Source organism: Oncorhynchus kisutch, linkage group LG3, assembly GCF_002021735.2.
Source record: "Oncorhynchus kisutch isolate 150728-3 linkage group LG3, Okis_V2, whole genome shotgun sequence".
Classification (NCBI taxonomy): domain Eukaryota; kingdom Metazoa; phylum Chordata; class Actinopteri; order Salmoniformes; family Salmonidae; genus Oncorhynchus; species Oncorhynchus kisutch.
The window spans coordinates 54349405-54375337 of NC_034176.2; the positions used below are offsets into that span (position 1 = coordinate 54349405).

General features: G+C 44.5%; 1 protein-coding gene across 1 annotated transcript in view; it reads right to left on the minus strand.

Moving 5' to 3' along the window:
- The window catches only part of LOC109884892 (neuron navigator 2), a 136951-nt gene that overhangs the window by 11831 nt on the left and 99187 nt on the right, over window positions 1-25933 (minus strand). Inside the window, 10 exon segments of the mRNA XM_031808290.1 lie at window positions 1666-1862; window positions 4803-4926; window positions 5068-5151; window positions 10434-10508; window positions 11291-11314; window positions 13692-13744; window positions 20570-20749; window positions 20878-21041; window positions 21538-21582; window positions 25450-25515. Of these exon segments, the coding sequence (XP_031664150.1) occupies window positions 1666-1862; window positions 4803-4926; window positions 5068-5151; window positions 10434-10508; window positions 11291-11314; window positions 13692-13744; window positions 20570-20749; window positions 20878-21041; window positions 21538-21582; window positions 25450-25515 (1012 nt within the window).

A 25933-nucleotide genomic window follows, 5' to 3' on the forward strand; every position in this document is an offset into this window, starting at 1 on the left:
TTACAGACCTCTACATGCTTTGTAAGTAGGAAAACCTGCAAAATCGGCAGTGTATCAAATACTTGTTCTCCCCACTGTATACTGTTACACTGGCAGTACTAAAGTGCCTATAAGAACATCCAATAGTCAAAGGTATATGAAATACAAATGGTATAGAGAGAAATAGTCCTATAATTCCTATAATAACTACAACCTAAAACTTCTTACCTGGGAATATTGAAGACTCATGTTAAAAGGAACCACCAGCTTTCATATGTTCTCATGTTCTGAGCAAGGAACTTGAACGTTATCTTTTTTACATGGCACTTTTACTTTCTTCTCCAACACTTTGTTTTTGCATTATTTAAACCAAATTGAACATGTTTCATGATTTTATGAGGCTAAATTGATTTTATTGATGTATTATATTAAGTTAAAATAAGTGTTTGTTCAGTATTGTTGTAATTGTCATTATTACAAATAAATACAAAACAAAATCGGCCGATTGATCGGCATTGGCTTTTTTGGTCCTCCAATAATCGGTATCGGAGCTAAAAAAATCATAATCGGTCGACCTCTAATATAGACAGTACACCCGTCTACACAAAGTGGATTGGGATTGGGACAGGAGTATTCTATGATAAATCTATAGAGCTACAAATATAGAAATTCAAAGCTAAAGCCAGCTTTACACAGGGTCACTTCAATGTTATTGCATCTATGGGAAAAGAGGATAGGAACACAAATCACTAGGGTCTAGACAGGTTCAATAGCAGCCAATACCATGAAGCAAATAAGAGTGGGGCTCAATTCCATTTCAAATCCTGTTGGAAACCAAATTCCTCTATTGGTATGTAATACAATTTCTGAAATGTTATTGGAATTGAGCCCAAGTCTGGAGGATCGACTAGGAGATAGATTTGCTACAGACACTACAGCAGTGACACACTGGGTATGAAAGCAGCTCTAGGCAACGAAACAGAGTCTAATAGTATATTTAGAGTCTCAAGCGTAGCTGTTTCCATCTAGCATCTTTGAAGCGGTACACATACAAATACTTGACACGAAAGCTTTCAGGTTGATCACTATTTTGTTGCCTACAGATATCAACATAAAAGGCACGCAGCCTAAAAGCATCTATAGTAACCTAAACACAAATAGGATGCATACATCATCATCTTCAAACTGTCCTCCTGTGCAAGACACGATCTGTCAGCAACAAGGAGCAAGAGAGAACACAACAAGAAATGGAACAGCGTTAACTTCCTGTATCGACAGGAAATTGAAAATATTTGAAAGTGTTCTGCGTTTCTCTATTTCACAAAACCTCTACAATTGTAGATCTAGGTAACATACCAAATTACACACTATTCCCTATACAGTACACTCTTTTTTTTAACAGTAACTGAGTCTATAAGGAATCCCCTTGGCCCCTGTGCAAGATGCCTGAGAAAGAGACCCCAGAGTGTGACTTACAAACACATATATCGAGAGACGAAACAAGTGAGACAGAGACCAACCTAAAAACAAGTTGTTAGATGTCATTTGGAGTAAGATATGTTTGTGTGTGTTGTTTGTTAGTGATCACGATCATACTCCGTTCCCGTGTGTGTGTCTGTGTCTGTGTGTGTGCGCGTGTGTGAGTAATGTGCATGTGTGAGTGTGCATGTCTACGAAAGCACATACCCAGTTCTTCTTGTTCTTCTTTTTGTTCTTAGCGTCGGCGTCCATGTTGGATCCCACACTTGAGTGGCTGGTTGCACTGGCAATGCTGCTGACGCTGTCTGACGAGTGCTGTCTCCTCATCCGTAGGTCTGGCTGCTGCTGCTGCTGCTGCTGATGCAGGGAGCTGCCATTACTACCACCACCACCTGAGAAAGAACCTGAGAAAGAGGGAAGGAGAGGGAGGAGGTTTAGAGAGAGAGAGAGAGACTTGTTTGAAAGACTCGGAAAGAATACAGTATCACAGCATTGGGGGAAGTCTATAAGTTCACTTTTCCCTTGCCAGGTGTAAGCTTCAAGGTAGAGCCAGTGATATGATGTAGATGCATAAAATAAAGAGCATAGTGCAGGGTTCCCCAACTGGTGGGGCGCGGGTGATTTTATTTGGCCCCGCAAGTTTTCTGAGCAAGTTTGGGACATAAAAGACTGTAAAAATACAGTAGCAGAAAATCATCTCCAAGTGATTTTCATTTTGGAAATCTGTTCTAAAGTATTCCCATGTATGGTAGACAGATACAGCACATTCGAAAAGTATTCAGACCCCTTTACTTTTCCCACATTTTATTACGTTACAGCCTAATTCTAAAATGGATTAAATAAATATTTTTCCCCCTCAATCTACACACAATACCCCATAATGACAAAGCGAAACAGGTTTTTAGACATTTTTGCAAATGTATTAAAAATAAAAAAACGGATACTTTATTTCCATAAGTATTCAGACCCATTGCTATGAGACTCGAAGTTGAGCTCAGGTGCATCCTGTTTACATGGATCATCCTTGAGATGTTTCAACAACTTGATTGGAGTCCACCAGTTGTGAATTTAATTGATTGGACATGATTTGGAAAGGCTGGCCGCCCGGCCAAATTGAGCAATTGGGGGAGAAGGGCCTTAATCAGGGAGATGACCAAGAACCTGATAGTCACTCTGACAGAGCTCCAGAGTTCCTCTGTGGAGATGGGAGAACCTTCCAGAAGAGCAACCATCTCTGCAGCACTCCACCAATCAGGTCTTTATGGTAGAGTGGCCAGACGGAAGCCACTCCTCAGTAAAAGGCACATGACAGCACGCTTGGAGTTTGCCAAAAGGCACCTAAAGTACTCTCAGACCATGAGAAACAAGATTCTCTGATCTGATGAAACCAAGATTGAACTCTTTGGCCTGAATGCCAAGCGTCATGTCTGGAGGAAACCTGGCACTATCCCTACGGTGAAGCATGGTGGTTGCAGCATTAAGCTGTGGGGATGTTTTTCAGCAGCAGGGACTGGGAGACTAGTCAGGATCAAAGAAATGATGAATAAAGCATAGTACAGAGAGATCCTTAATGAAAACATGCTCCAGAGTGCTCAGGACCTCAGACTGGGCAGTGGGTTCACCTTGCAACAGGACAGCGACCATAAGCACACAGCCAAGACAACGTAGGACTGGCTTCGGGACAAGTGTCTGAATGTCCTCGAGTGGCCCAGCCAGACCCTGGTCTTGAATCCGATCGAACATCTCTGGAGAGACCTGAACATAGCTGTGCAGCGACACTCCCCATCGACCTGACAGAGCTTGAGAGAATCTGCAGAGAAGAATGGGAGAAACTCCCCAAATACACGTGTGCCAAGCTTGTAGTGTCATACCCAAGAAGACTGCAAAAGGTGCTTCAAGAAAGTACTGAGTAAAGGGTCTGAATTGTATGTAAATGTGATATTTCAGCTTTTTATTTGTAATAACTTTGCATAAATGTCTAAAAACCAGTTTTTGCTTTGTCATTATGGGGTACTGTGTGTAGATTGACAAGGAAAGAGTCAAAGGGTCTGAATACTTTCCAAATGCACTGTATCTGTGATCGTATACAAATGTAAGCTAGGTTTGAAAAATGTTTTACTCAAATATTATATGCTTTCGCTTCTTGCGGTCAATTTGCAATCTACAAATTATTTGTAATTATGTTCCGGCCACCTGACCATCCGCTCAAGAAATAAAATCAGCCCACGGCTGAATGTAGTTTACACCTGGCATAGTGGGTAAATTTACTCTACACCTAAGATCTTTGAAGTGCGAGGCTTAACTTCTCTGCTGTCTTGGTCCCGTAGAAGTCTTGCATTTCGCTCATCATAATACACAACATGGCCAAAAGCATGTGGAACATCTCATCTCATGCTCGTCAAACATCTCATTCCAAATTCATGAAAATTAATATGGAGTTGGTCCACCCTTTGCTGCTATAACAGCCTACATTCCTCTGGGAAGGCTTTCCACTAGATTTTGGAACATTGCTGCGGGGACTTGCTTCGATTCAGCCACGAGCCTTAGTGAGGTCAGGCACTGATGTTAGGCCTGGCTCGCAGTTAGTGTTCCAATTCATCCCAAAGGTGTTCGATGGGGTTGATGTCAGGGCTCTGTGCAGGCCAGATCTCGACAAACCATTTCTGTATGGACCTAGCTTTGTGTACGGGGGCATTGTAATGCTACAGCAGGAAAGGGCCTTCCCCAAATTGTTGCTACAAAGGGGCCTAGCCCGAACCACGAAAAACAACCCCAGACCATTATTCCTCATCCACCAAACTTTACAGTTGGTACTATGCATTGGGGCAGGTAGCGTTCTCCCTGCATCCGCCAAACCCAGATCCGTCCCGTCGGACTTTCAGATGATGAAGTGTGATTCATCACTCCAGAGAGCGCGTTTCCACTGCTCCAGAGTCCAATGGCGGCGAGCTTTACACCACTCCAGCCGACGCTTGGCATTGCGCATGATGATCTTAGCCTTGTGTGTGGCTGCTCGGCCATGGAAAAGGGTTAGGGAAAAGTGGCATCCTATGACGGTGTCACGTTGAAAGTCACTGAGCTCTTCAGTACAGGCCATTCTACTGACAGTGTTTGTCTATGGAGATTGCATGGCGATGTGCTCGATTTTATACAACTGTCAGAAACGGGAGTGGCTGAAATAGCCGAATCCACTCATTTGAAGAGGTGTCCCCATACCTTTGTATATATAGTGGATCTGTGGTGCTGCTCGTGGAAACATAATTTATCTGAATCTACTGTACCTTTAAGGTACTGTGAGAGGTTGTTGGTGTTATTGCTATGGTTGTGGTTCAGGTTCTCCTTACCTGTCCTGTTCTGTTTGCAGGTGAACTCAGGTGTGTTGATGACTCCGTTGATGGCGGCCTGGGCCACGTTGTTCTGTTTCTTCAGCAGCTCAATGTTCTTCCTCAGCTCGTTCAGCTCACAGTCCTGCAGGGGAAAACACATTTAGAACATTACAACAACATGCAACTAACAGTCATGTGTCTAAAAGGGGTTTTCCTTTGGCCGAGATGAACATAATTCAATTCTGCCTTAAATGATGTCATGCTCTGCAATGACATGCCTCACCTTGTGCTCAGCGGTCATAGTGAGACTCTTCAGTCTGATGGTCATGTTACCCAGGCTCTGTTCAAATGCTGCCACCAGGTGAGCCTGCACAGGGAAATAACACTGGTTAGAATAAGTCAAACTATACTTAAGCAATAAGGCCAGAAGAGGTGTGGTATATGGCCAATATACCACAGCTAAGGGCTGTTCTTAGGCTGAACACAGCCGTGGTTAATATGGATCATATATCACAAACCTCTGAGGTGCCTTATTGCTATTATAAACTGGCTACCAACGTAATTAGAGCATGTTTTGTCATACCCGTGGTATACAGTCTGATAAATCACGGCTGTCAGCCAATCAGCATTCAGGGCTCGACCCACCCAGTTTATAATTCTACTCACAGGTTCAAAGAGGTCATATTATAGTTCAACTTAGATTGGATGGCCAAAGATCCTTCAGAAGCGCTTGCTGTCAAAGCATGAGAGTGATGAGCGCAACAGTAGCTGCATTCCTAGATGACCTGCTTCAAGGACAGAGCTAGTAGCCGATAAGACAAAAGCAACTGCCAGGAATCCAAAGCCAAGTTACCGAATAACAACAGTTACAACATCTCAAAACCAACAGCTTATTCGGTGCACTGATTCGCCCACATTCCAGTTAAAGACTAGAAGTCAAAACTATGAAAAACAGCAAATGCTACATATCATAATAACCAACTCTGTCAGTCGCACAACTTCAAAATGTTTTCAAAAAGCGGCGCCAGAAATCCTCTAAATCCGGCTTAAATCCTCTCACACCTCTCTAATAGATGTGTCCACACCAGAGCTTTGGTCGACAGGGTCTCCCAGGTCCCCTCTGAGTGGCGGTGCCGGATGGCTTCTCCTCCTGGAAGGGTAGTGGTTCAGGGGGAGCCAGATGCCCTCTGTGCCCGCTCTGGGGTATGGTCTGCTGGACGCCATGGCCAGGGAGGTTGGATGCTAAAGCTACAGCACTGACTCTGTGGCTGTTTAGTACCTCTTCTCCCCCGACACACGAACCGTGTCTATTCTCTCCCGTGTCTAAGAACTAAGACAGAGTGTCTGGGTGGGTGAGAGAGTGCATGGAGGGTTGAAGGGGAATGAGAGGGACGGCGAGACAGTGGGGAGACAGAGAGAAGTGGTATCTGGGTAACGATAGACTCCTCCCAATTGTGATAAAAAGGAGAGACAAAGTAGACCCGGAGACCTTGAACAACCACGAGTTGAGATATTGCAGCTAAACATAGACGACAAGACCGGCTTTGAGCAGTGTGAGAAAAACTCTCATTGAACGTGTGCTGAGGGTTAACACAGCCACAACGGCCTCGCCTGAAACCCAAACATGACATCACTCCCCCCCCCCCCCCCCCCCGGAAAAAATTATAATTGTAGACCACTGTGTGAAGACCTTCATCACCTAAGAACGTTTAATCTCCCCTGTCTAGGATGCTCTGTGTAGTTAACCCCTGCACTACACGCTGGTCAATAAAAACGTATGTACACCACTGAACATTCAGGGAGGCACGAACACACCTGTTGTGGCCTACAGTGAGGCAAAAAAGTATTTAGTCAGCCACCAATTGTGCAAGTTCTCCCACTTAAAAAGATGAGAGAGGCCTGTCATTTTCATCATAGGTACACTTCAACTATGAGAGGCAAAATGAGAAAAAAAATCCAGAAAATCACATTGTAGGATTTTTTATGAATTTATTTGCAAATTATGGAGGAAAATAAGTATTTGGTCAATAACCAAACTTTCTCAATACTTTGTTATATGCCCTTTGTTGGCAATGACAGAGGTCAAACGTTTTCTGTAAGTCTTCACAAGGTTTTCACACACTGTTGCTGGTATTTTGGCCCATTCCTCCATGCAGATCTCCTCTAGAGCAGTGATGTTTTGGGGCTGTTGCTGGGCAACACAGACTTTCAACTCCCTCCAAAGATTTTCTATGGGGGTTGAGATCTGGAGACTGGCTAGGCCACTCCAAGACCTTGAAATGCTTCTTACGAAGCCACTCCTTCGTTGCCCGGGCGGTGTTTTTGGGATCATTGTCATGCTGAAAGACCCAGCCACGTTTTATCTTCAATGCCCTTGCTGATGGAAGGAGGTTTTCACTCAAAATCTCACGATACATGGCCCCATTCATTCTTTCCTTTACACGGATCAGTCGTCCTGGTCCCTTTGCAGAAAAACAGCCCCAAAGCATGATGTTTCCACCCCCATGCGTCACAGTAGGTATGGTGTCCTTTGGATGCAACTCAGCATTCTTTGTCCTCCAAACACAATGAGTTGAGTTTTTACCAAAAAGTTATATTTTGGTTTCATCTGACCATATGAAATTCTCCCAATCTTCTTCTGGATCATCCAAATGCTCTCTAGCAAACTTCAGACGGGCCTGGACATGTACTGGCTTAAGCAGGGGGACACGTCTGGCACTGCAGGATTTGAGTCCCTGGCGGCGTAGTGTGTTACTGATGGTAGGCTTTGTTACTTTGGTCCCAGCTCTCTGCAGGTCATTCACTAGGTCCCCCCGTGTGGTTCTGGGATTTTTGCTCACCGTTCTTGTGATCATTTTGACCCCACGGGGTGAGATCTTGCGTGGAGCCCCAGATCGAGGGAGATTATCAGTGGTCTTGTATGTCTTCCATTTCCTAATAATTGCTCCCACAGTTGATTTCTTCAAACCAAGCTGCTTACCTATTGCAGATTCAGTCTTCCCAGCCTGGTGCAGGTCTACAATTTTTGTTTCTGGTGTCCTTTGAAAGCTCTTTGGTCTTGGCCATAGTGGAGTTTGGAGTGTGACTGTTTGATGTTGTGGACAGGAGTCTTTTATACTGATAACAAGTTCAAGCAGGTGCCATTAATACAGGTAACGAGTGGAGGACAGAGGAGCCTCTTAACCTCTTGAACCTCTGGGGGCAGTATTTCATTTTTGGATGAAAAACGTTCCCATTTTAAACAAGATATTTTGTCACGAAAAGATGCTCGACTATGCATATAATTGACAGCTTTGGAAAGAAAACACTCTGACGTTTCCAAAACTGCAAAGATATTGTCTGTGAGTGCCACAGAACTAATGCTACAGGCGAAACCAAGATGACATTTCATACACGAAGTGAGCCAGATTTTTGAGGCACTGTGTTCCAATGTCTCCTTATATGGCTGTGAATGCGCAAGGAGAGAGCCTACACTTTCTGTCGTTTCCCCATGGTGTTTGCAGCATTGTGACGTATTTGAAGGCATATCATTGGAAAATTTACCATAAGAGACTACATTTACCAGGTGTCCGCTCGGTGTCCTCCGTCAAAACTATTGCGTAATCTCCAGGTGCGTTCATTTTTCCATTTTGAACAGAGGACAAACCAAACTGCCACGAGTGACTTATCATCGAATAGATATGTGAAAAACACCTTGAGGATTGATTCTAAACAACGTTTGCCATGATCCTGTCGATATTATGGAGTTATTGAGTTCCTCAGCCAAACGTGATGAACAAAACGGAGCGATTTCTCCTACACAAATAATATTTTTGGAAAAACTGAACATTTGCTATCTAACTGAGAGTCTCCTCATTGAAAACATCCGAAGTTCTTCAAAGGTAAATGATTTTATTTGAATGCTTTTCTTGTTTTTGTGAAAATGTTGCCTGCTGAATGCTAGGCTTAATGCTATGCTAGCTATCAATACTCTTACACAAATGCTTGTGTAGCTATGGTTGAAAAGCATTTTTTGAAAATCTGAGATGACAGTGTTGTTAACAAAAGGCTAAGCTTGTGAGCCAATATATTTATTTCATTTAATTTGCGATTTTCATGAATAGTTAACGTTGCGTTATGGTAATGAGCTTGAGGCTATAATTACGCTCCCGGATACGGGATTGCTCGTCACAACAGGTTAAAGAAGAAGTTACAGGTCTGTGAGAGCCAGAAATCTTGCTTGTTTGTAGGTGACCAAATACTTATTTTCCACCATAATTTGCAAATAAATTCATTAAAAATCCTACAATGTGATTTTTCTGGATTTTTTTTCTCATTTTGTCTGTCATAGTTGAAGTGTACCTTTGATGAAAATTACAGGCCTCTCTCATGTTTTTAAGTGGGAGAACTTGCACAATTGGTGGCTGACTAAATACTTTCCCCCCCACTCTATATTGACCCACTGTTGTTGTTATAAGAGTGAAAACGTTAAATAATTGATATGTTTATCCCCACTATAACCATAAAACAGAATGATATGCTTGGAATATAATCTTCTTAATCTAGTAATATAATGATATCAACTGTAAACCCGAAAGATAAATTATAGGCAGCATTCGCAGCATAAACACTCAATGAGACTGTTACTCACAACATAGGAAATTCTCCTATCACCTTAAAGAAAAACGGTCGTCCATCCGTGATGAACCACCGCCTGCATGCGGATCTTACATAGCCTACCACGCTACTCAATTCGTTCGGCCTCGTTGACGTCGACGGACACACTTCTGTGTCTCCTTTGGGTCTGTGAAACGACGTAGTGATCCTCTCGCAGTAACCCAGAACACGGCAGGACATTGCCAACGAGTATTTCAGTCCCCGTTTCATGCACCTCACCTCCGTGGACACATTTCTCTTGTCCTGAATCTTGGAAAAGTCAGGGGAAAAACTCCACCTTTGTCCCTTTCGAGTGAAAAGTCCTGAGCTCTTTTGCTCTGAACCAGACGTTCTCCCTGTCGATGTATCGTAAGAATTTCACCAGGATAGGCCGGGGATTGCGTGGGGCTGGTCCTGGGCGCAGTGTCATTGGTGTCTGATTTCTCTCCATAGTCATGTTGTTAACATCCTCCGGTGTGTTATCAAATATGTTGCGTAAAACGTCTTTCACACAATCCTCCGTATTTATGTGGATTTCCGGGAACCCATCTGATCCGAAAGTGTTTTTCTCCGACAGTAATTTTCCTGTTATTGAAGTCTTTTCGATCACAGTCCCCATTATTTCAACAGTGTCGTTTAGACAGGTGTTCTTGTCCTCCAAGGTTGATATCCTCTCTTCTCTGTTTGTAACTTGGTTGTCAAGAGTATACACTTTGTTTTTTCGCCCCCCTTTTCTCTTCCAAGATTTTTTGTTCATTTTGCGAATCTCATTTCGAACTGCGTCAGGCTGTTCTTCGCCGACCATTTTCCTCGCTAGCAGCAGCTGCAAGTAGAGACGTCACTTTCATATTTTTTTCCGTCAAAGGTGTGCTTTTGTGCGTTTCTAAGTCGTTTTTCCATGTGAGGAAGTCACCGCAACAGCCTTGGTGTTTACACATTAGTTTCTGTGTGTTTGTGTAGCCGTGTGTTTCCACATCTGTGTGAGGATCTAGATCTCCCTCCTGTTGTACTTACATTAGCACTCAGCTGGGTCGTCAGGGCCGAGACTTTTTCCTGGGAGGCATCTAGCTCTCTACGCAGCTTACGGATCTAAAAATAAAACACACACACATTAAACATCAAAACACATCACCCAAACACACCACCACCAAAAAACACACAACAGGTTGAGAAGGTTTTGTAGGTGTGACAATACAAGGGAAAAATCGACCCTCTGATAGAAAGAGGTTAGGGAAAGGAAGCACCGTGTCATGGCTTCATAAAGGAGCACACAGGTGTCCGGAACAAGAGCTTGTTGTCACATGGTCACCCACAACACAGACATGTGTAACTAGATACAATATTGAATACGCCCCCATGTTCCAGCATGTCATATGAATACAGAGACAAGAATAAGAGAGGGAGAGAGAGAGAAAGGGAAAGAGAGAGAGAGAGAGAGAAAGGGAAAGAGAGAGAGAGAGAGAGAAAGGGAAAGAGAGAGAGAGAGAGAGAAAGGGAAAGAGAGAGAGAGAGAGAGAGAGAGAGAAAGGGAAAGAGAGAGAGAGAGAGAGAAAGGGAAAGAGAGAGAGAGAGAGAGAGAGAGAGAGAGAGAGAGAGAGAGAGAGAGAGAGAGAGAGAGAGAGAGAGAGAGAGAGAGAGAGAGAGAGAGAGAAAGAGAGGGAGGGAAAGAGAGAGAGAGAAAGAGAGGGAGGGAAAGAGAGGGAGGGAAAGAGAGGGAGGGAAAGAGAGAGGGAAAGAGAAAGAGAGAGAAGGAAGGAAAGAGAGAGAAAGAGAGAGGGAAAGAGAGAGAAAGCAACAAGTAAGAGAGAACGAAGAAAGGGGGAAAGAGTGCATTTCTTTACAAAGAAGGTGAAAGGGAGTTCAACTCTTACCTCTGACTGGGATTTCTCTTCGGTCTGTGAAAACAAAATGAGAGAATGATTACATGAGCTATATCGATTGACAGAAAGAAAGCAGCATTATTCCAGCCAGGCCTGAAAGGGAGGGAAGAGGGAGGTGTGATAGTTACTATAATTCTACAGCACCTGGGGCTAGCAGACTACACCAGCCCAGCATGGCTCCAGAACACTGTCTTCAGGCTCTGTATATTTTATCTAGCTCAAACCCCCTGATGATTTATAAGTTACAGAGACATGGTGATTAGAGATGTCTGGTGTAATGGGTCTGGAGAGCAGAGATCTATGCTCCTGGGAGGTGTTTAGAGTATGTGTGTGTGTGTGTGTGTCTGCTGAGAGGTGTTGTCTCCCTGCACTCCACTCTGAACAATGGTAACACAGGAGAGCTTGGAAAACCACATACACACAAGTAGACATTATTGGCCTCATGCCCACACACAGTGTAAACTGTATACACACACAATGGCACAAGCATACATGCACGTAAACCCCGTACACACAGACCAACCCATCACAAACAGTATTTCACACAATCCCCCTCTTTACATGTACAGGTAAAAGTCTCAACACAGAGAGCCAGTCAGTACATTTTTCAAACCAGAATACCATTCTACCCTATTCTACTCCTACACATCTCTGTATCGTCTACCTGTGATTTGCTGTGCAGTGTGTGGGCGGTTGCTAGGCAAGCCCTGATGTCAACCCAAATAAAAAAAACTAAGTAGTGGCCGTGTTATTGTGACATAACAAACTGCAATTAATAATGTTTTTTTCCCCCCTGGTCCCGCCTGTCTGTCTGGCGCTGTAACGTGTTTGCTTGTTAGAGCTAATAATGGTGTGTGTGTGTGTGTGTGTGTGTACATGTCTTCCTACTTTATCAGGATGCCAGAATGCTCTGACAAGGCAGGACAACAAGAACACATATTTTTCATGTCCTTAATTTGTTAAAAAGTTATTTTAGGCTTACGGGTTAGGTTTAGTGGTTAAGGTTAGGAGTTAGGGGTTAAGGTTAGATTAAGGGTTAGGTTTAGGAGTTAGGGAAAACATGATGTTTTTAATTGAAAATAAATGTTTCTCCCCAAAAAGTCGAGAAATTTCACAAAAACAAAGCTGTGTGTGTGTGTGTGTGTGTGTGTGTGTGTGTGTGTGTACTTTGTTTCACTCTCGCGCTCCAGAAGAAGTGTGGGGGGGGGGTGGTAACAAAGTACAACCTGTCAACACAGCGTCTACACACACAGAAACAAAGCTGTCATTCACAGTTGCCTCCTAGACACTGATCTAAGTTCAGTTTTGCATTTCCATCCTAATGGTTAAGGTTAGAGGTTGACGCATACTATTGAGGGCATAGCCAAACAATCTGAGACACACAAACAGACCTGTCTCTCGTATTCATCCAGGACAAAACAAAACTGACAGGAGAAGAGATTTCTTGCGCTGTTCCCAAAGTCAATAGCAGTCGATCAATAAACACATGACGGAGCTACAATTGCTATAGAATCATCATCCTTTTCACTGAATCGTCATTATCTTCACGACAACAAATAATCTCAAAATGGTGGTGGAACAAATCCCCAATCTGTCTGAATCTGGAATATCCTCCTCTCCTCTTCCTCCATCCCATCCCTACCGTGCGTATGTCCCAAGCGGTGACCGTTCCTGTCATGGATAAAGTGGCCATCATCTTGACAGCTTCTGTGACTCCTCTCTCTCCTGAGTTATCTGCCACAGACCTGCTCTGTAGTTCCACCTTGTCTGAGAGCTCAGTCACTCTCTTTTCCTTTCTCTTTCTCCACACAGACCCGCCTCTACACCTGCTTTCGGGGAGTGTACCTGTCAACGGGTAGGTGGAGTGGCTCACCCTAATAGAAAAACCCTTTACTGATTGGCTGGGCTGTGTGTGGGCGTGACTGGCCCGGATCTGAGTAAGAGCAGCCACCCCTCGGTCTCAGGTGAAGGATAAAAGTAGCTCCTAGGCACAGATCTAGGATCAGCTTACCACAGCCAAATCCTAACGTTAACCATAGGAAGAGAAACACTTAACTGACATTAGATCAGTGTCAAGCAGAAACTCTATCATGTCTCATATAAAGGTGATCTTTCCCAACATCAACATAAATGCAGCAGACCACCTGGCCTGGTTATTTCGGAGTGGGGTCTTTATATGTGGTATTATTATAGTATTGAACATCGACTACTACAACTCACGAATAAATATTATACAGTACATACTAATAAACATGAATAAACATATAGCTACATATACAGTAAAGTAGTAAACTGGTGGAGCAGTGGGGGCTCTACCATTAGAGCATTAGGAGTTATGTTAAATAGATGAAAAACTTGAATCAAATAAAACATATAAACCATTTGTACCCACCGTAGAGTAGATAGAGGAGGTACTGGAGACCAGAGACAGGGAGGAGCCGTGAACTGCAGAGACAAAGCCACAGGACATAGAGGGATGAGGCCTCAGAACTGTACAGTGCATAACAACCCACACTACATCAGGTGATAACACACACACACACACACGTCAGACTCACTCACACTTACCCACATGTTTGTGACCAAAAGAAGGAAAAATACGAAAGATATCTCAATGTAGAAAAAACTACTGCACACCATAATACGTTTGAGCCCCGACAATCTCCCTAAGATGCAAATCCCATCTTCCACCACCCACCTCGCTCCATCCACCAGTCACCCTACCATTATCCACCCCCTCTCACTTGTCCTGACTCGACCAGCCGCCATGGTGGTGAAAGTCCTAATAACAGCCCTATAAAGATAACGCTACCACACACAGCGGTACACTGTGTGTGTGTGTGTCTGTTAGTGTGTATGTGTGTGTTAGTGTGTGGATGTGTTAGTGTGTGTGTGTGCATGTGTATGTGTTAGTGTATGTGTGTGTGTGTTTGTGTATGTGTTAGTGTGTGTGTGTGTGCACGTGTCTAGCCTTCACAGAGTACAGTACAGGGTTATGATGGGAGTGGTATTATCCTATTGGTTAACAACTCAGTCTCTGATCTTAACATCAAAGTCCAGACACAATGCCGTTTCCTGCATATAATAGGGTTCTATTTAATTCTGTGGTTTCCTGTCTACAGACTAGAAGGATATGATCAGATAGAGAAGGATTAGGCTATGATGTCATAGAAGAGACCAGGAAGTAGGTCTACGCATGAGATGGGTTTTCCCTAGATTATTTTCCGGGTGGGGGGCAAAAGGCCTAAAGAAATAAGGTGGTGGCCCGCCTATGTAATGGTAGGCAAACTGTCCTGAAAGTTCCATTCAAAGAAGTTCTACTTGAATCCGGGCGATCTATGAAATCACTGACTTATCCTGTGTGTGTGTGTGTGTGTGTGTGTGTGTGTGTGTGTGTGTGTGTGTGTGGGGGGGGTTACACAATAACTACATTTCTAGGTCAAGTGACATAGCGTGTAAGTGTGGTCGTCTCCACATAGGGCAACTTAAACAAAGTGTTCAAGTATACTGTTTATGTCCCAGTCCACATTTGATAACACTAAAGGAACTATGCCAGGAAAACATATGAACACACACACACATAAACTAATATGAACACATAGACACACACAGTAATCCAATCCCATGGGTATACACACACACACACACACACACACACCACACACACCCACACACACACATGGTTTCCTGCACGTCCTCGTGTTTCTTGATTATAAAGACCCTGTAATTATTATTATTTTTTTTTAAACCCCGGAGGGAAGAAGGGAATCGAGAAGAGAGGAGCGAAAAGAGAGAGCAAGAGAAAGGACACAACAGAGGATAAAACAGTGGCACTGGAGGGCCTGTATAATAATATTTGGTGGGAGCGTGTGAGGATCGTCTGGATTCTTAATGAGACCACGTACACTTTATCCAGAGGGCATTTACAAACCTGGTTTTGGTGTCACTAGGTTCACTGTTTCTTATTCTCTCTCTACCTCTCTACCCCCTGGTCCAGTATAGTGGAGATTGTAGACTATAAAAGTGCACAATAGAGACCCATGCACCAAAGTATTGGTGTCTATACACACACACACGCCTGTACAGACACACACACACACACACACACACACACACACACACACACACACACACACACACACACACACACACACACACACACACACGGGTGAGTTGCTGCTCTCATTGCTTGATTCAACACAGCTCTATTCAGTCAGGAGCCAAAAGCACTGATGCATGAGTCTTAGACTGAATGCAGGGAACCCACGATACATGAGATGCTTTCAGGTGGGAGAGAGAGAACCGTAAAACCTCATTTGACATCATTTCTTTAGACCAGGGCTCTCCAACCCTGTAGCTAAGAATCCAAGATGGCGTAGCAGTAAGTCGTCCTGTCGTGTCGTGTCCCTGTATATTTTGTTTATATTTTGTTTATTTTTCGTTTTTTACATATTTTTCGTTTTTTACATAGCTATCCCTTTAAAAACATTTAGCTAAACCTAAGCTTCCAAATACGCTGGATCTTCACAACTAGCTATCTAGCTAAACCGCAACCCTGGATGATTACCCCTGGCTAGCGTTTCCACCCACTTAGCTTGAAGCTAGCCCGGCCTGCGCTACCACCGTAGCATACTCCTGAGCTACAATACCCGGGCCCACGACCGGTCTATCGATGTCACCGCATGAAGAGGAATAAACAGACTCACCCCATCGCGACGTCCCCCAAAGGCTAACTCTCTAGCCCTCGCTATCTCCCTGCTTGCTAATTCGGCCTGCTAACTGCTAGCTTGTCCAGCTCCGGTCCGCTAACTGCTACCTTGTCTAGCCCGGGCCTACAAACTGTTAGCTTGTTAGCACAGGCCTGCTAACCGCCTGAATCGCCGCGTCCCAAACGCCCACCGGACCCATATTTACTTTCTATCTCTTTTGACTTTTAATTTGTTTATACCTTCCGGAAACCTGCCTCACCCAATGTGATACGGAATCGCTATTATTTTTTATTTATTTTTAGAACACACTCAAGAACCTCCAGAAGCTAACCAGCTAACTAGCTACAAGCTATTTAGTCATTGTTCGTTTTTTTAACCTGGATAACACTCGCCAGTCCAGCTTCCCTTCCCCATCCACCGCTGCCCCCTGGACACTGATCTCTTGGCTACATAGCTGATGCACGCTGGACTGTCCATAAATCACGGTACTCCATTCTGCTTGTTTGTTTTATCTGTTGGCCCCGTTGCCTAGTCTACGCCATTTTACCTGCTGTTGTTGTGCTAGCTGATTAGCTGTTGTCTCACCTACTGTTTTAGCTAGCTTTCCCAATTCAACACCTGTGATTACTGTATGCCTCGCTGTATGTCTCTCTCAAATGTCAATATGCCTTGTATACTGTTGTTCAGGTTAGTTATCATTGTTTTAGTTCACAATGGAGCCCCTAGTTCCACTCTTCATACCCCTGATAACTCCTTTGTCCCACCTCCCACACATGCGGTGACCTCACCCATTACTACCAGCATGTCCAGAGATACAACCTCTCTCATCATCACCCAGTGCCTGGGCTTACCTCCGCTGTACCCGCACCCCACCATACCCCTGTCTGCGCATTATGCCCTGAATATATTCTACCATGCCCAGAAACCTGCTCCTCTTATTCTCTGTCCCCAACGCTCTAGGCGACCAGTTTTGATAGCCTTTAGCCGCACCCTCATACTACTCCTTCTCTGTTCCGCGGGTGATGTGGAGGTAAACCCAGGCCCTGCATGTCCCCAGGCACCCTCATTTGTTGACTTCTGTGTTCGAAAAAGCCTTGGTTTCATGCATGTCAACATCAGAAGCCTCCTCCCTAAGTTTGTCTTACTCACTGCTTTAGCACACTCTGCTAACCCTGATGTCCTTGCTGTGTCTGAATCCTGGCTCAGGAAGGCCACCAAAAATTCAGAGATTTCCATACCCAACTATAACATCTTCCGTCAAGATAGAACTGCCAAAGGGGGAGGAGTTGCAGTTTACTGCAGAGATGGCCTGCAAAGTAATGTCATACTTTCCAGGTCCATACCCAAACAGTTCGAACTACTAATTTTGAAAATTACTCTCTCCAGAAATAAGTCTCTCACGGTTGCCGCCTGCTACCGACCCCCCTCAGCTCCCAGCTGTGCCCTGGACACCATTTGTGAATTGATCGCCCCCCATCTAGCTTCAGAGTTTGTTCTGTTAGGTGACCTAAACTGGGATATGCTTAACACCCCGCCAGTCCTACAATCTAAGCTAGATGCCCTCAATCTCACACAAATCATCAAGGAACCCACCAGGTACAACCCTAACTCTGTAAACAAGGGCACCCTCATAGACGTCATCCTGACCAACTGGCCCTCCAAATACACCTCCGCTGTCTTCAACCAGGATCTCAGCGATCACTGCCTCATTGCCTGTATCCGCTACGGAGCCGCAGTCAAACGTCCACCCCTCATCACTGTCAAACGCTCCCTAAAACACTTCTGTGAGCAGGCCTTTCTAATCGACCTGGCCCGGGTATCCTGGAAGGACATTGACCTCATCCCGTCAGTTGAGGATGCCTGGTCATTCTTTAAAAGTAACTTCCTCACCATTTTAGATAAGCATGCTCCGTTCAAAAAATGCAGAACTAAGAACAGATACAGCCCTTGGTTCACCCCAGACCTGACTGCCCTCGACCAGCACAAAAACATCCTGTGGCGGACTGCAATAGCATCGAATAGTCCCCGTGATATGCAACTGTTCAGGGAAGCCCGGAACCAATACACGCAGTCAGTCAGGAAAGCTAAGGCCAGCTTCTTCAGGCAGAAGTTTGCATCCTGTAGCTCCAACTCCAAAAAGTTCTGGGACACTGTGAAGTCCATGGAGAACAAGAGCACCTCCTCCCAGCTGCCCACTGCACTGAGGCTAGGTAACACGGTCACCACTGATAAATCCATGATTATCGAAAACTTCAATAAGCATTTCTCAACGGCTGGCCATGCCTTCCGCCTGGCTACTTCAACCTCGGCCAACAGCTCCGCCCCCCCCGCAGCTCCTCGCCCAAGCCTCTCCAGGTTCTCCTTTACCCAAATCCAGATAGCAGATGTTCTGAAAGAGCTGCAAAACCTGGACCCGTACAAATCAGCTGGGCTTGACAATCTGGACCCTCTATTTCTGAAACTATCTGCCACCATTGTCGCAACCCCTATTACCAGCCTGTTCAACCTCTCTTTCATCTCGTCTGAGATCCCCAAGGATTGGAAAGCTGCCGCAGTCATCCCCCTCTTCAAAGGGGGAGACACCCTGGACCCAAACTGTTACAGACCTATATCCATCCTGCCCTGCCTATCTAAGGTCTTCGAAAGCCAAGTCAACAAACAGGTCACTGACCATCTCGAATCCCACCGTACCTTCTCCGCTGTGCAATCTGGTTTCCGAGCCGGTCATGGGTGCACCTCAGCCACACTCAAGGTACTAAACGACATCATAACCGCCATCGATAAAAGACAGTACTGTGCAGCCGTCTTCATCGACCTCGCCAAGGCTTTCGACTCTGTCAATCACCATATTCTTATCGGCAGACTCAGTAGCCTCGGTTTTTCGGATGACTGCCTTGCCTGGTTCACCAATTACTTTGCAGACAGAGTTCAGTGTGTCAAATCGGAGGGCATGCTGTCCGGTCCTCTGGCAGTCTCTATGGGGGTGCCACAGGGTTCAATTCTCGGGCCGACTCTTTTCTCTGTGTATATCAATGATGTTGCTCTTGCTGCGGGTGATTCCCTGATCCACCTCTACGCAGACGACACCATTCTATATACTTTCGGCCCGTCTTTGGACACTGTGCTATCTAACCTCCAAACAAGCTTCAATGCCATACAACACTCCTTCCGTGGCCTCCAACTGCTCTTAAACGCTAGTAAAACCAAATGCATGCTTTTCAACCGGTCGCTGCCTGCACCTGCATGCCCGACTAGCATCACCACCCTGGATGGTTCCGACCTAGAATATGTGGACGTCTATAAGTACCTAGGTGTCTGGCTAGACTGCAAACTCTCCTTCCAGACTCATATCAAACATCTCCAATCGAAAATCAAATCAAGAGTCGGCTTTCTATTCTGCAACAAAGCCTCCTTCACTCAAGCCGCCAAGCTTACCCTAGTAAAACTGACTATCCTACCGATCCTCGACTTCGGCGATGTCATCTACAAAATGGCTTCCAACACTCTACTCAGCAAACTGGATGCAGTCTATCACAGTGCCATCCGTTTTGTCACTAAAGCACCTTATACTACCCACCACTGCGACTTGTATGCTCTAGTCGGCTGGCCCTCGCTACATATTCGTCGCCAGACCCACTGGCTCCAGGTCATCTACAAGTCTATGCTAGGTAAAGCTCCGCCTTATCTCAGCTCACTGGTCACGATGGCAACACCCATCCGTAGCACGCGCTCCAGCAGGTGTATCTCACTGATCATCCCTAAAGCCAACACCTCATTTGGCCGCCTTTCGTTCCAGTACTCTGCTGCCTGTGACTGGAACGAATTGCAAAAATCGCTGAAGTTGGAGACTTTTATCTCCCTCACCAACTTCAAACATCAGCTATCTGAGCAGCTAACCGATCGCTGCAGCTGTACATAGTCTATTGGTAAATAGCCCACCCTTTTCACCTACCTCATCCCCGTACTGTTTTTATTTATTTACTTTTCTGCTCTTCTGCACACCAATATCTCTACCTGTACATGACCATCTGATCTTTTATCACTCCAGTGTTAATCTGCAAAATTGTAATTATTTGCCTACCTCCTCATGCCTTTTGCACACTTTGTATATAGACCCCCCCTTCGTTTTCTACTGTGTTATTGACTTGTTAATTGTTTACTCCATGTGTAACTCTTTGTTGTATGCTCACACTGCTATGCTTTATCTTGGCCAGGTCGCAGTTGCAAATGAGAACTTGTTCTCAACTAGCCTACCTGGTTAAATAAAGGTGAAATAAAAATAAAAATAAAAAATAAAAAATGAGTCTTAGACTGAATGCAGGGAACCCACGATACATGAGATGCTTTCAGGTGGGAGAGAGAGAACCGTAAAACCTCATTTGACATCATTTCTTTAGACCAGGGCTCTCCAACCCTGTAGCTACCGTCCACACTCACCGTGGTTGACACCACCACCTGGGAAGGACAAAGGAGATGTCCATCTAAGGATTTGAGATTTTATCATGAGTAATCATCTCTCTATCTTGTCGCTTCCCTCCCTCCCTCTTCTCTCTTTACTCACCCTCCTCAAAGCCCTCTCTGAAGGAACCAGAGCGGCTCATGGTGCGAGTCTTCTCGTCCAATGACACGCAGGAGTTCCTCAGGCGGGTGTCACCACAGGGGTCAAAGGTGGTGTCCTGATTGGTCAGACTGTTGTTCCGGAGGCTGGCCAGGTTTATCTGAGCAGCTGTGGTGGGGCTACCTGCTGCAAGGGACACCACTATACAGGTTAGTTTACACACACACACACACACACAGACACACAGACACACACACACACACACACACACACACAAGAACAGTGGCTTGTACGGTGTTTATAGGTCATACCGAGCTGTCCAAAGTTGAAGCGTGTCCCGGAGGGTGAGGTGAGGCTGGATCCAGGTGAGAAGGGAGAGTTACTGGTTGAGTCCTGCAGCCCGCCCTGCGAATGGAAGCGCAGCCAATCACGCGCCGCCTCCTCATGACCTCGCAACTGGGGTGATGGGGCATACCTGCAGTGCCAAACACAGAGGTTCATAAGTTGCCGGGTAAAGGTTACGTGAGTAGGTTGCAAAACTGGTGCGGTTTCTACCGTCTGTTTTAATCTTTACCAGGAAGAACTTGGTTCGTCATATGGTGATTGTATTTTTTACCAAGAGCACCTGATGAATATGTCCCGGGTAAATTTCACATAACGTACAAGCACTTTTCCTCAACCCGAGAGCAACACACAAATCAAGCGGACAGTCAACAGAAATCCAAAAACAGTGTGTGCGTGTGACGTGGAACCGTGACAACTTTACACACACACACACACAGTAGTGACAGGTGACGTGCCGTGGCGCTAACGCGCAACACAAAATTGTGCCAAGTGCAAAAATAAAGAATAACCACACAACACCAGCATTGCATGAGTTGAAGCTGTGAGAAAGGGACAAGAGAGAGAGAAAGCGATAGGGACGGTGCTAAGCTTGGCAGACAGTGCCTGAGTGATCTTACAGTAGGTACCTGAGTCCCTTCTTGGGCAGAGTGTTTCTATCACTGTGTGGACCCCTGTGGGATCGGCAGAGAAACACACTTCAGGGAGAGGAGAAGAAAGGAGGAGAGGAAAGGAGGAATCTGGATAGTGCGCAATCTAGCTATTGCAATTGTAAAAAATATATACAGTACTGGTCAAAAGGTTGGACACACCTACTCCCTCAAGGGTTTTTCTTTATTTGTACTATTTTCTACATTGCAGAATAATAGTGAAGACATCAAAATGATAAAATAACACATATGGAATCATGTTGTAACAACAACAAAAAAGTGTTAAACTGATCAAAATATATTTTTGATTTTAGATTCTTCAAAGTAGCCACCCTTTGCATTGATGACAGCTTTGCACACTCTTGGCCTTCTCTCAACTTCTCCAACAGTCTTGAAGGAGTTCCCACATATGCTGAACACTTGTTGGCTGCTTTTCCTTCACTCTGCGGTCCAACTCATCCCAAACCATCTCAATTGGGTTGAGGTCAGGTCATTGTGGAGGCCAGGTCATCTGATGCAGCACTCCATCACTCTCCTTATTGCTCAAATAGCCATTTCACAGCCTGGAGGTGTGTTGGGTCATTGTCCTTTTGAAAAAACAGATAGTCCCACTAAGTACAAACCAGCTGGGATGGCGTATCGCTGCAGAATACTGTGGTAGCCATGCTGGTTAAGAGTGCCTTGAATTCTAAATAAATCACTGACAGTGTCACTAGCAGAGCACCCCCACACCATCACGCCTCCTCCTCCATGCTTCATGGTGGGAACCACACATGCGGAGATCATCCGTTCACCTACTCTGCGTCTCACAAAGACATGGCGGTTGGAACGAAAAATCTAAAATTTTGACTTCTCAGACCAATTGCTCGTGTTTATTGGCCCAAGCAAATCTCTTCTTCTTATCAAATAAAAAAAAAATATTGGTCACATACACATGGTTAGCAGATGTTATTGAGAGTGTAGCGAAATGCTAGCGCTTCTAGTTTCGACAGTGCAGCAATATCTAACAATTCTACCTAATACACATAAATCTAAGTAAAAGAATGGAATAAGAATATATACATATAAATATATGGATGAGCAATGACAGAGTGGCATAGGCAAGATGCAATAGATGGTATAAAATACAGTATATAAATTTGAAGTTGGAAGTTTACATACACCTTAGGCAAATACATTTAAACTCAGTTTATCACAATTCCTGACATTTAATCTTAGTAAACATTCCCTGTCTTAGGTCAGTTAGGATCCCCACTTTATTTTAAGAATGTGAAATGTCAGAATAATAGTAGAGAGAAGGATTTATTTCAGCTTGTATTTATTTCATCACATTCCCAGTGGGTCAGAAGTTTACATACACAATTTGTTTTTGGTAGCATTGCCTTTAAATTGTTTAACGTGGGTCAAATGTTTCGGGTAGTCTTCCACAAGCTTCCCACAATAAGTTGGGTGAATTTTGGCCCATTCCTCGTGACAGAGCTGGTGTAACTGAGTCAGGATTGTAGGCCTCCTTGCTCCCACACGCATTTTCAGTTCTGCCCACAAGTTTTCTATAGGATTGAGATCAAGGCTTTGTGATGGCCACTCCAATACCTTGAATTTGTTGTCCTTAAGCCATTTTGCCACAACTTTAGAAGTATGCTTGGGGTCATTGTCCATTTGGAAGACCCATTTACGACCAAGCTTTAACTTCCTGACTGATGTCTTGAGATGTTGCTTCAATATATCCACATAATTTTGCTTCTTCATGATGCCATCTATTTTGTGAAGTGCACCAGTCCCTCCTGCAGCAAAGCACCCCCACAACATGATGCTGCCACCCCCGTGCTTCACAGTTGGGATGGTGTTCTTCGGCTTGCAAGCATCCCCCTTTTTCCTCGAAACATAATGGTCATTATGGCCAAAAAGTTCTATTTTTGTTTCATCAGACCAGAGGACATTTCTCTAAAAAGTACGATCTTTGTACCCATGTGCAGTTGCAAACCGTAATCTGGCTTTTTTATGGCGGTTTTGTAGCAGTGGCTTCTTCCTTGCTGAGCGGCCTTTCAGGTTATGTCGATATAGGACTTGTTTTACTGTGGATATAGATACGTTTTATACCGGTTTCCTCCAGCATCTTCACAAGGTCCTTTGCCGTTGTTTTGGGATTGATTTGCACTTTTCTCATCAAAGTACGTTCATCTCTAGGAGACAGAACGTGTCTCCTTCCTGAGCGGTATGATGGCTGCGTGATCCCATGGTGTTTATACTTGCGTACTATTGTTTGTACAGATGAACGTGGTACCTTCAGGCATTTGGAAATTGCTCCCAAAATGAACCAGACTTGTGGAGGTCTACAAGGTTTAGGCTGATTTCTTTTGATATTCCCATGATGTCAAGCAAAGAGGCACTGAGTTTGAATGTAGGCCTTGAAATACATCCACAGGTACACCTCCAATTGACTCAAAAGATGTCAATTAGCCTATCAGAAGCTTCGAAAGCCATGACATAATTTTCTGGACCTTTCCAAGCTGTTTAAAGGCACAGTCAACTTAGTGTATATAAACTTCTGATTCACTGGAATTGTGATACAGTGAATTATAAGTGAAATAATCTGTCTGTAAACAATTGTTGGAAAGATTACTTGTGTCACGCACAAAGTAGATGTCCTAACCGACTTGCCAAAACTATAGATTGTAAACAAGACATTTGTGGAGTGGTTGAAAAATGACTTTTAATGACTCCAACCTAAGTGTATGTAAACTTCCGACTTCAACTGTATATACTAGGCGGTGTCAGAGGAAGGCCTTTGAAAAATTGTCAAAGACTCCAGTCTCCCAAATCATAGACGGTTCTTTCTGCTACCGCACGGCAAGCGGTACCAGAGCACCATAGTTTGTAAACAAGACATTTGTGGAGTGGTTGAAAAACGAGTTTTAATGTCTCCAACCTAAGTGTATGTAAACTTCCGATTTCAACTGTACATATTATGAAAACTCTTCAAGTTACAATGTTTCCATTATAAATGCGTCATTTAACTTTGAATGACATCGCAAAATCGACATTCATTTTCATATTCCATATTACCACCATTTTGGCTGATGAAATATAATGTCCCTAGGTCAATTTATTGCATGTTACAGTTCTGAGGCAGATTCTCCATAATGTAACAGAAAGACAATTCCAGTCTCTCACATTAGAGACCAGAAAGGAGTTGGTCTGCGTGTGCCTTGTAATTTACGATGGGCATAACCCCCCCCCCCCCCCCCCCCCCCCCCCCCCCCCCCCACCAATCCCTCTGTACCTCTCCCCCTCTGCGGGACGGAGAGATGTCTCTGTATAACTGTGATCCACGGTAACCTGACCCGAACAGGCCAGTCATGACAGCATCTAATCAAATGGCTACCCAGACTATTTGCACTGCTGCCCCCCCCCCCCCACACGCTGCTGCTACTCTCTGTTATTATCTGTGCAGTCACTTTAATAACTCTAACTACATGTACATATTACCTCAATTACCTCGACCAACTGGTGCCTCCGCACATTGACTCTGTACCAGCACCCCCTGTATATAGCCTCGCTATTGTTATTTCACTGCTGCTCTTTAATTATTTGTTACTTGAATTCATTTTATACAATGGAGAAAATAGTAAAAAATAAATAAGAAAACCCCTGGAATGAGTAGGCGTGTCCAAACTTTTCAGAAAAATATACATTTGTGGCAACACATCTTAGTATAGTATCATGTCATAGCAATGACAGGTGTTTTCAAATATCAAGCCACAAGATGGCAGCATATAAACAGCGATGGGGGACTGGGAGCGAGCGCTGTAGGGGGAACAAAAGCCTGCAACAACACAGCACACACACACACCGCCACTAAGCAGGAGCCCCACACACAAGCACTTTTACCTTTCCTGTTTCCGAGGTAAGGTATTTCGGTTGAATTTAGGGCTAGCGGAGGGGGAGGACAGGGGGCTGATGGGAAAAGGGGAGGGGGCACAACAGACAAAGAGAGAAAGAACTTTAGAAAGAAGAGAGAGGGAGAAGAATCCTCTGAAGGAGAAAGACACATTTGAGTCCAACCGTTGCCACAAGCAAAATCACCACCTGCAGCTCACCAATGACTCTCATCTACTAGTCTAGTAAGGAAAGATGACGAGATGTGTCAGAGAAGGTAACACCAGAATAGATCTGTAATGAGATAGCATCAATGACATAGCATGAAGGCATACTTTAAACAATGCTTCCCATGGAGATGCTTGGATTGTATCTCTGGTGATAATATGGCTGACACATTCATGTAAATCAGGAACGTTTCATAGTCACACATTGAACAAACACAATATGACCGTGCATGCAATGACAGGTCACTTGTTTTTCTGTCTAATATAAA